The sequence below is a fragment of the Nothobranchius furzeri genome, chromosome 14 (genome assembly GCF_043380555.1).
Source record: "Nothobranchius furzeri strain GRZ-AD chromosome 14, NfurGRZ-RIMD1, whole genome shotgun sequence".
Classification (NCBI taxonomy): Eukaryota; Metazoa; Chordata; class Actinopteri; order Cyprinodontiformes; family Nothobranchiidae; genus Nothobranchius; species Nothobranchius furzeri.
The window spans coordinates 57417925-57429975 of record NC_091754.1 but is presented as its reverse complement, the minus strand read 5'-3'; the positions used below and the strand labels follow the sequence as shown (position 1 = coordinate 57429975).

Below are 12051 nucleotides of genomic sequence, written 5' to 3'. Positions count from 1 at the left end.
GTTAACATCCGGTCTACTCGGCCGACGGAGGACCCAGCCCACGTCGGCCGAGTAGGCTGGGTCCTTCGAAGGATGCAGGCCCTGAATTGAGACACAGCGTGTGTGTGTGTGTATTTGTTAGCGGCTCCGCCCACTCGGTCTGCTAGGCAACAGCATTTGTTGCATTTTTCAAACAGGAAGTGGGAGTTGAGTAAGAATCTGGTGACTTGCTCTTTAAACACTGCGTGGTCATGGTAACACCAAGCTGTAACGCTCTACTGTGGGTTCATTCAGTGTTAATAAAAAGACAAAAACTTTGCACTTTGCTTAACATTTAAGAAACTTTTTATTTGTTTGCATTTTTTGGGCAACACTCACAGCAGTTAAAATACTGCCTTAAATTTTTCCATTTGCTTCAACCTCCATTGCCGGCAGACCAAAAACACACAACTCTTAAAATGCAGTTTAGAGGTTCATCAAACCTATTTACCCGCTGTTCTCACTTTGGTAAACCCCCAATAATATTTACGGCCCCCCACTGAACTTTTTCTGGACACGCCCCTTCACAATGTTTTGCTTTTTGTTCAAAAGGGAAAAAAACTGAATTTTGGAGAAAAGCATTAACACTTTCTGAAACCAATGCATACAATTTTGTGCGAGAACAGACATCAGACGGCACAAACACTCGTTCTCGCTGCTGATTTCCTCAGCAGAAGGAGCTTTTATATTGTTTGTCTCCTTTTAGAGAAGCCTATCAGTTCCCAAGCAGGCGAGCTGGGTGAAACTCAGACTTCTCATTATGGATTTTTATAAAATGTTTCTTTTCTACACGCTGTGCGAGCAGAGTCGACAGCTGGGAATGGAAAAGCTATTACAGTCAATGAATATTTCCCTTTTTTCCTCCGACCTGATCTCCATCCATGCCTTTTTCTCCTCCAGAGCGAATCACGGAGCTGTCAGGGAGTGCGTATCACTGGCACCAGAACAAGGATATTAATATTAGGCAATCACCCCTCCACCTAAGTTTTAAAGGTGCTCTGTCTGTGGATATTTGTTAAACCTGATTGTTTTTCTACTGGAGCGAAAATGGAACATCCGTCGAGCTGCATGCTTCTCAAATTAGGGAGAGAAAAGCCTTCACCTTCTTTTATTTCCAGCTGCAGCCGAGTCACGGCCAATTGAAGTTTAAATGATCAATTTGAAAGCAAAGAGCCCGGTGATCAATGCCCTAATGGTACAAATACCAATGTTCTGTCGCCGTGATGAAAGAGTGCTTGAACTGCCTCTGACAGCTTGTTTCTCAGCCTCGCTGCTCTCCTCTGCTTCTCCACTAAGCAAAGAAGAGAAGAAGACACTCATCAGCATGCATCGGTGTACCCGACCACAAAGGAGTCGGCGCACCGCGTGAAGACTCCAGAAAATTTTCCAGCGAGAGAGCGCGGAGTGAGACAGAAACACGTGCGCGAGCGCGAGTCCATCAGGTACAAATTCACATCAGCCCGGACGCTGCAGGTTTTTATTGAACACGTTTCCTGTGAGGAATTGCTTTTGACTATTTCCTCAGTCGGGAAGAAGAAAACACACCGCCGCTAGCCAAGTTTGTGCTTTGATACTCTTATGAAGCCAAACACCACAGAGTCACGACAAGATTTCACTGATCAACATGGCGCTAGATTACAAATATGACACTGAAAACCTGCCGTTGTTTGGAGGGAAGGAGCTTCTGGAACACTCGCTCGTTTTGTTTTAGTGGTAATTGAACGTTTCCTGTGAGAACTCGCTAATGAATAAATAAACAGTTTTCACGACTGCAGCGCCGAAAATAGCCATAAGAAAACAGACATAAATACAAAATGTTCATGTTGCCATGACAAATACATCCATCATAAATATTAAGACACCGTTTGGTGGTCCAACAAAGCGCAATGACCCCGTGACCCCAGCGGGGGTGGGACAGGAAGTGGAGGGAGAGGAGTAAAGCATGACGAATCGACCAGAAGTCAGTTCTCCTCACCACCGCACCACCTGGCTACTGTAATCCTCGGTGGTGGCCACCCCTTGTAGCACCTCCTCCTTCTCGTCCTCTTCCTCTTCCGCTCCTCCTCCTCCTCCTCCCAGTCTTAACAGCTCCACCAGATAGTTCCTGTGCATCCGCTGCCTCTCCTGCCGCCTCCTCAGACGCTCCTCCTGGTGCTGCTTCTGGCGGTTGTACTGATAGCGCCGCAGAAACAGCTCCTTGGCATACTCGTACAGCTCCACGTCGAGGGCGTTGAGGCCCTCGATGCGCCACCGTACCTTCCCGCTGATGCCCACGCTGGCGGCACGCGTGCTGTTGATCTGGGTGAAAGCTCGGATGAAGCGCAGGCCGAACGTCCTCTCGAACAGGTACTGCGTCTTCCGCTGGAACTCCGTCAGACCGAAGAAAGCCATGTTGCGTAGGTTGGCCTTGGCGCTGGCAAGGAGCACGTGTCCGCGCTCCAGCTCGCTCATGGACGACATGTTGTAGCAGCCCACCAGGCTGAGGTCGGCCAGCATGCGCACCTGCCGGTTGTTGGCGAGGTTAGAAGGGCAGTTCATGAAGTCAGCAAGCGACACGCCCGTCCAGTCATCCCCGCTGTAGCAGGTGGGAAGCTCGTCCTGAGTGGGGGGGCGGCCGTCGCACATGTGGAGGGCGGTTTTCCATGTAGCTCCACGCTGCACGTGTTTCCACTCACTGAGGTAGCGCGACACCGGGTCACGTAGCATAGTGATGTAGTAGAAGCTCCTGCAGACACACAGAGAGGTTCACAACATTAGGTAATGTATGTATGTACCTAACTGACCTTTAACCTTTACTCTGCTAAGTAAGACTTTTTAATTGTTTCTCTGAGGAAGTTCTGCTGTGTGGTGGAGCTGCTAACGCTAACGGTTAGTTTCTACTAGTTGAGACGATCTCTGCCTTTTACTCAGTGCTAAACAAACTAAACCAAATCCTAGAGATTCACTGTCTAGTTTCTATCAGACGCTAACGAAGAATAGGTGTAGGCGACTATTTTCATGTCCAAACTGCATGGAAAACTCAAGAGTGACCGATTATCAGGGCTGGGGGTAAACGACTATTCTTAAAACGATTATTCTGACGATTATTTTATCGAATAGTCGACTATTTTAATGACTATTTAGACAATTAATCTAACGATAATTTTTCTATTGCAGTTAATAAAAACCAAAAAATATCTTGTAAATTCCTCAAAAAATTGATAAATTGTTACTGTAAGAGAATAAACACTACAGGCCTTCCATTTTGTATAACACTGCTTTTATTGTGTTGGTTGGTTATGTTCTGGTGACGTGTAGAACTTGGGAGAGCAGGCTGCTGCCTGAGAGGTGGTTGGAGACCGAGTGTCTCCATGCTGCTTTGTTTTGGTCACTTATGTGCGTGAGGCGAGTGGTCTTACGACTCTTCCTGGGGAGTTTGGCTCGTGTGCAAAAAGGAAGGGACAATAACGGGATTTAAAAGTTAAAATGATGATCAGGTTTATTTACAACAACAACAAACATAAATCTTTCCATCCACAGGTTGTGAATAATAAAACTAATTCTGCATGTGGGGAATTAAAACAAAGTACATATAACTAGGGATGTCCTACTGGGCAAAGATTACTGGGTTCTGGACCAAAATAGGGATCTCCAAAGGTCCAAACTCTAAACTGGGTGGTTAAACCAAACTCAAGGTGATATTTTAAACTAAACCGAAACCCACAACACTCTAAATGTAATAAAAGGGAGATCTACGCCACAAAAACGATAAACTCTAAACCAAAACGTAACAGCTTATCCAAACGCAAGAAGCTGTTAGCGAAAATGCTAACAGTAGCTTTACCGATGTTAAGTTCAAGTTACCAAGTTTAAATAAACCAAAAACACCCAGCAGCAAACAGACCAGCAAGGAGGAGAGACTGCTACCACCAAAACAGCTCTCCTAATGTCTGAAAGAAGCTCCTTTATGAAGGGAGAAACGCTCCCGCTGATTTTCTACATCTGCGGTAGAGACGAAGCAGCGCATCTCACCCCGGAAGTTGTTGTCCATTGCCGGGAGACGAAAGCGGGCAAAACAGGAAAGGAATCTAGTAGCGGACGGACATTGTTCCTTGTCTTTGGTATTTGGCGGAGATGTTAGTGAAGGCGGAGAAGAGGGCGAACTAGAGGAAAAACAGGCAGATTCCTCCTCTATTTACAAACTCCTGGGGATGCAACAAGTGGGCGTGGTGCGTCGACTACCGGATCTGACGTCGACAAATTTTTAGAATCGAGCCGTCAACGTCATCGAGGCTTCGCTACAGCCCTACCGATCATAATCAGAAATAATCACTTAAAAATTGTTTCTCGGTGAAGTTGACCTTTACAGAAGTTTCCACATTTCCCCGAAATCTAAGGATACAAACGCATTCTTGAAAATGGCCGAATGTCGCCACTGGTAGCCAACGGTTACCCTAAACTACGAGGCTATTTGGTGTATTTGGTGTCAGCTGCATTAGACCCAGATGTCATTTCCTTTGAAAACCTTTCACAATAAGAGCCCCATGTGTTATCCCTGTAAAAACCCAAGCTGAATGATAGGTAATTAGCCTGTTTTAGAATGGTTTTCCGATATGTGAGTAAATCAACAACAAATTCAACTTTTCAATAAATCAACAAAAAATAATAAATGTAGTTAGCAACACTGCTGGGACTACTATGTGTGCAATAACTTTGCCTTTACAAGGATTTTATGCACGTTTATAAAAATACCATGAATCATTTCTTTACTGTAGTTACAATAAAGGTAAATGCTTTACCACTAGTAACAATGAGACATTTATGTAAATCCTGTTCTTGTAGATCACTGACTTGTTTTACATTTGCATTCATATTTTTTACTTGAAGGTACTTTACGGACTTTTGAATTTTTATGCTCGCGATTGCCCCCTCAGGCCAAATGTGTAACAGCAGCTTCAATTGTAGGCTCGTGCACGAGGCGCGCATGCTGTACGTGCACACTCCTTCACAAAAATAACAGCTGAGACAGTCCCGCGTGTGTGTGTGTGTGGCCCGGAGGACAGGAGAACGTGCAGCTAATTAATTAAATAATTTGGTTCTGTACCTTTCTCTTCAGCACAGCCGACAAAGGTTTAAGATGGGTCAGTCCTCCTGCATGCTCAGATCATTCCCTTCCCTTGCTTGAAACATTGTTCCAAAATGAAAGTTGAACCCACATCTTTTTTATCTGTGAATTCAATGCCGTTCGGCGAGTCTCAAATAAAAATTTGGGCATCTTACTGTAAAAAAATACCATTAATGTAAAAAAAGAAACTCTAAATGAACTAAGTTCACACCCAGAATTGAACCCAGGTCTTCTGCAGGGGAGTCAGACATCTTAAAAGGTGAGCTACACACCAGTAACATCTTCAGTATCTGTAACTTTTATATCCTTGATGACAGCTGAAACGTCAATCCAAAGAACGGTTCGGAGCAAAAATGGCTATTTTGTTGCTAATTTGCAGGAAATATCTAGAAGAAAGTTCTACAGAAAGTAGCTAAGGGTCCTCAGAAATGTAGCTAGGTTCATCACTAGTAGGGATGGGAATTCCGGCTCTTTTTAGAGAGCCGGTTCTTTTTAGCCTGGCAAGCCAGACTAAATAAATGTATTATTTAGTCTGGCCACGCTCCATTGACGGCTCTCGGTTGTGGGGCGGGTTCTACCGTTGTCTTTCAAATGATCTCCGCATTCCACTGGACAATGAATGTGACATACTCTTGTTTCACTCTGTTGCATCATCCCACCCACCAGGCATATAGAGTGCCCTGATTGGCCCACAAAGCGGATAAAGCTCTGTGATTTGTTCACTAAGCAGATAGAGCACTATGACTGGCCCACCATTATGGACCAATCACAGCTCTTTATGTGTTTGAAACTAGAGCTGAAACAAATTTGGACTAGTTCACTAGGCTAGGATCTTTTGGCTCAGCTCACCAAAATGAGCCGGCTCTTTTGGCTCCCAAGTGGCTCCTCAGACTTTCTGTTGTATAAAGTACATTTATAACCAAAATAATGCTTAACTATATGTAAAATGACTTACTAATATAAATAAATGCAATACATCAAATATTTATCATTTCTATGGATTTAATAATTGAACACTTTAAGAAATCTCCACTTTCCGACTGCTGGCGCTCATTTTCTCACCGTCTTTGTCGCACTCTCCTCTCTTGCTCTCTTTTTCCTCCTCCTCATTCCCTCTCGTCTCCCTCCACCCGTATGTGCTCTGCTGTGTGTCTGAGTCTGATCCTCCCTCTTCCCCGCCCCTACTGCTCTGCGTGTGGACAGTCTGGACACGCATTTACACATGTTGACCAATCGCCTGTAGCTTTCACCAAAGCAAGAGGGGAGGGGGGAGGGGACGGCTCCCAATGACGAGCCGGCTCCCGTCGTTCACTTCAAAGAGCCGGCTCTTAGAGCCGGTTCGTTCGCGACCGACACATCACTAGTCACTAGGCGTTAGGAACCGCGACAAAGTCGCTGAGTTGGCACTGCCTCTCTCTCTGCTGCTAAAGCTACGGATAGCAAATGCTACGGGCTATGCCTGAGTGTGAACGCGCATGAAGCAGCCTGCTCGACCCGAGCATCTCTCTTTTTCTGTGATTTTACAGAAAAACAGGCAATCACAGTAAAAATGCCAGGGCTCATTCTACAGGACCAGGGCATTGCAGGAGAATGTATGAAGAAGACATTTATTATTTCTATACATGTTTTGGCTGTCAAACTTCCATAACGCCCCTTTAAGTCGAGCCAGTCGACTCTTCAGGAACACAATTACAACAGAGCGCAGGAGTAAATCTAGACACAGCCGCCACTGACATACGAGCGCTGATGAAAAATGTCTGCGAGTCATATTTTCAAACAGCATGAAACTATACATTAAAATGAACCTGCTGCAGTTGAAGAAGAAATATGAGAAGTACCACGCTGATGGAAGTACCAAGGGTAAACAGACGCTGATTAAGCCCTAATGAAAAACATTACTGAGGATGTTAGAGAATAATGACAGAAACAAACCCAAACCAAGCGTGAAAACAGTTTTATATCCTGCAAATGTGGAAATATTCTCGTTTGTTTCCTTCCTACCTCTGGCGACGAGACGTTTATTTGCTCTCCTGTTTCCAGAAGATTCCACCGAACTGCAAGGAAACCCTCCCACTGACAATCACAGTTATTGATGTCGGTGAAGACCGGAGTCACCGAGCTGACCCCATGTTTTAATCATTTTCAGCATTTTTCTTTGAAAACTGCAGAAGCAAAATATAAAAAGGAAACTGAACGCAGTCATCACCGCGACCCTACCAGATCACCCCAAAAACAGAAAGTAAAAGCCTGCAAAGAAAGCAGGAAAAAACTTTTTTTTTTTTTTTTTTTTTTTTTTTACAGTTGAGGTTTTATTAGCCTTTAGTCAACATTTGCATGCAAAAACCCAATTTTTGAAACTCTCCATTAGACTTGTTTCGACACCTTCTGCCCTCCTCTGGAGCAGTTCTCGGGTTGGTTTTGCTTCCTTGTTGGGAAAACTCCGTTTACAGAATAAGACCACACGTGCGGCTGTGTGACAAAATGAGTTCGACTTTGGACTGCTCGTGTTTGGCAAGGCAGAGCCAAGACAAACACTGGCAGGTTTCACCAGGGAAGTGTTTGAGTTGGTGGTTTTGTCAGCGGAGTAGAAATCCCTCACAGCTGTCTGAAACCTCCCAAAGCCATATGCTGTCAGAAGCTGAGGTCTTACCTGAAAATCCAGAGTTTACTTTTTCATCACTAATGTTGTAAGGTTTGGATTTTGTTCTCTCCCCAAATAATAAAAACCATCATTTCAAAAGTGCATTTTGTGTTTACTTGTGTTATCTTTGACTAACGGTTAAATGTGTTTGATGATCAGACAGGGGCGTGTCCAGGGAGTGGCCTGGGGTAGCACATGCCACCCTTAGAATCTGATTGGCCACCCCAGGTGCCACCCCACTAAGTTCCAGTTTAAATTGACTTTACATTGTCGACAAAAGGCTTGGGTGGTAAACTCCAAACTAGTGTGTGGTTGCATGCACCTTTCACCTTGTTTTCTAGCCCAGGCATGTAGAATTAATATTATTTAATATTTTTTTCATATTCACATACAGTATTTAGAGCCCCACTAAACTCCAGTTGGTGGCAGTAATGAACAAGAAGTGACTTGCTAACCACCACAAAAGTAGAAGATGAAGAGGAAAAAGAAAAATGGTGATAGTGCAATGTGAAACTCAAAAATTCACTAGAAAATAAATAAATAAATAAACAAACGATTTGTGTAAATAAATAAATAAGCATAAACATTGGTGCCCCCCATGAATAAACAAGTGTCCAACATGGGCCACCCCATTTTAAAAGTCCTGGACACGGCTCTGTGATCAGAAACATTTTGTGTGACAAACATGCAAAAGAATAAGAAATCAGGAAGGGGGCCACACCACTGTATGTTGTACTGCAATTTAAATGAAAAGTAATGATGGGTGTTTTGACCACGCCAGTCATGTACTTTGAGATTTATCAGCTTGTAAAAGTTCGTAATTAGCACGACTACACACCAGAAATCGCATGTCGCATGTAGCTGCTACTTACCAAACGACCAGATTTATGGTGGTTCTTTCCTCTTGTAGGACGTTTGCGGAACTTACAGCCATTTTCCCTCCGTTTTCTCCATGTCTGGTTCGATGATGTCACTTTGTAGTTCTGGACTTATTTTCACACAAAACCTAAAATAGCGTTTCCCCCTTTTCGAAAATAAGCTCATTCTTGGTATCAAAATGTGTCTTTAAAATTCACGGACATGATATGTGAAATCCATGACACAAAACAAGCGGAATTAGAAAATAACGTTTTTTAGCCCCGTTGACTTGCATTCATTTTTTTCGTTTTTCCAGGGACCCGTGGTCCAGAAGTAGATGGGCGTGACTTAGGCACCCTATTGACGCTTTGCACGTAACGTCACGCCACCCATGTGACCGCCCCCTTTGCCATGATGGACGGCAAAAAGACCGTTTACACCCATAGAAACGCCAGTGAAGCTAGTCAAAACAAGCCAGTGTGTAGCCTTTTATCGCTTTTATTTAGTTGATTTGACAGTAAAATGGTTTAGCTTGCTGCGTGGTCGGCTCCACTAAGAGACAAGGACGTGAACTCAACTCGTTTTGTTTTTTTAATAACTTTGATGGAGACTGAGGACGGAGATGAACTGCAGCGATCAATCAAGTGGACTAGCAGGCCTCAGATTAGCAGCAAACATGTTTTTACCGGGTAAGATTAACGTTCATTTATTTCACGAGGAAGACGGGGACAGGGATAAATGTGATGTGTTTATACTAGTTATTGATAATCCTGATGGATGGGTATTTCCCCACGGAGGCTGCGTGCCGTCCACTGTAGTGTAAAGCGAGCTAATTATTAACAATATTAAAGCTCTGATGCATGATTACGTGTGTTAAAATGATGTTTTTTATTTATATGAGCGTCGGCGTTCAGAGATCTTCTCATTCCGGTGTGAGAGCAGCAGCTGAACCCGGTAACACCACCAGCAACAGAAGCTGGTAGGGATCCGGACTTTTTAAAAATCAGCTTTGGTGTAAAGTGAAACGCTGTTTACAACATAAAGTTATAAATCCAGAGGGGTGAATTTAGGCAAAGTCTGCAAAGATTGCAGACTTTTGTTTTAATTCCCCACAAAGACTGCAGGAGGGAGCGGTAAAATACAGGGGGTCCCCAGCAAAAACAAGAAACTTTACGAGTCTGATGAAACCCGTTGGTTTTCCATCAGGCAGTCACGGGGCAGCTCCAACGACCCAGTGGCTGTGCTGGGTCAATGTTATCGAGCTCAGTCCGGCTCGGCAGAGGGTGAACGAGCCGAGGCGACGTCGTGCTCTGCTTAAGAAGAAGTGTTATTTTCCCGCTTCAGAAGAAGCGTCCAACGTGTTTTTACGCTTCCTCCGAGACATGTCACGTCGCTAAGTTGTTAGCGCCACGCTAACACGTCAATAGTGCAGCGTAGCCTGCTGGAGGTTTTAAGGGTTCAGATGAAACACCCGACCTCTCAGGCTGCTCACACATCGATCTTAAGTTGTCGCTGTTGCGCTCACGCCGTAATACAGTATTAGATGCGGTTAAAGTCAGACATGAAAAAATAAATAAATTTTACATGAATAAGTGATGCTTAGCCTGGTGGGGGGAGGAAACCCTGTCAAGATCGTCAACACTCATTTATCTTAATGCTATTGAAACATGTAAACCAAAAAGCATTATATCCACTGCTACCTTTCTAATTTTAAACTCAGTAACTTATGCTGTAACTGCACCTTGCCCTGCCTGCTCCTCCTTGCTGCCCGCCGGCTGTGATCACGAGCGACAAATTAGTAGTTCCCGCTGCTTCTTCGGGAAACAGTGCCCAAAAAAAAACAACAAAAATTTTTAAAAAAAAACGGGATCTTGTAGGAGTGCCGGTGGGATTTCAGCCGTGGCGGGTTGCCACGGCTACGCCTATGTAAGGGAAACCCTGGCATAACTATCTTGCCGAGTGAACCAGACAATAATGCGCTTTGAACTCTAGTTGAGAAAGTTTTAGTCATTATTGGACTCTAATAAGACAAACTGAGTTAAACGTCAGCGATCATCACCAGTTCCAGCCTTTGAGATGTAAAGCAATCTTCAGTGCAGCTGTAATCATTTCACTTCACACCTAAACTGAGAAATGTGATTGAGAAGGCAGCTGTGTTACTGAGTCACACAACCAAGCAGCCCTAAAAGGTTGACAACTCAGCAATTACAGCCAGACAGTAGATATCAATCAGCCGTGGTTTATACTTAAGTGAGTGCTGTGATCATATCCTGGTGGGACACTCACCCGCAGACAGACACACCACCCACAGATAATAGCTATCCACAGTGGAAACTAAGTGAATTAGCCTGCCATCGTTGTGGGGCAGTAGGGAAAGTGATAGATAGACAAGCGCCTTTCAGAAGAGGCCTTTGTTGTAGCTCGGTCCTCCTCTGCCTATCATCTATCTGGTGGAGCTAACCACAGGACAGCCCGATCAATAAACGTCCACGCAAACCTGCCTTTCTGCTTCTTTGCTTTCACTGTGACCTATCGACGAAGAGCAGCAGAAGTCAAAGCTCTCCTGTTACTCGTGCCGGGGGCAGAGGGGAGGTCACATTAAGAAGGTCAAGAGCGACTCCTCTTTGATGAGAAGCTAGGGATTTCTCGTGGAGTTCCTTTGATCAAGCTTTTTGCATCATGTCAAATAACGTCAAGACATTACATTTGTCAGGTACTTTTTAAACACAGTTGCAAAAACCAGACAAAATAATTAGGTGAGTGGCGTTGCCCACCAGTGATACCTGGTTAACTGGGTGAAACATTGTTGTACTTCACGAAGTTTGACTTAAAGATGTTCTGAAATTATCTAAACACCATCCCCATCAGCAGGTAGAAGTGTGTGTGTTTGATTGTGAGAGAGAGAGAGAGAGAGAGAGAGAGAGAGAGAGAGAGAGAGAGAGAGAGAGAGAGAGAGAGAGAGAGAGAGAGAAAGAGATCATCTAGAAAGGCTTTGGGTAAATCAACTGGTCTCATATTGCTAGCGACTCATCGAATTCCTCATCAAAGCATCCTCTCGTAGCCCGTCACCTTTCTCCACGCAGCAAACAATATTGATCGACCTCGCTCCATCTCTCCCTGATTGTCTATCTCTCACTCGCTAAATCACCATCAAAAAAAGCTACAGAGGAAACACGCAGCGGCAGATCGATATCGGCCTTGTTAATTCACTCACTACCATCAAGGACACCATCAGCCTTGCGATAAAAGCCCCGATGAAAACTATTTATGCCGTCAAAGTAGCAGCCCACACAAAAACTGCAGATCGACACAAATCTGATTTATTTCATCCTTCAAAAGTGAAATGACATCACACTTTTATAATTTGGTTGAGGCCTTAGAGAAGAGCACCGTAATCGCCTTCTTCTAAATTTAAAAAGAACAATTTTCT

General features: G+C 44.2%; 1 protein-coding gene across 1 annotated transcript in view; it reads right to left on the bottom strand.

Moving 5' to 3' along the window:
• Positions 1–301: 301 nt before the first annotated feature.
• Positions 302–12051, bottom strand: part of hs6st3a (heparan sulfate 6-O-sulfotransferase 3a) — a 44490-nt gene continuing 32740 nt past the window's right edge. The window contains exon 2 of the mRNA XM_015952430.3: positions 302–2743. Within this exon, the coding sequence (XP_015807916.3) occupies positions 1990–2743 (754 nt within the window). The 3' untranslated portion in view covers positions 302–1989. The remainder of the gene's footprint in view (positions 2744–12051) is intronic.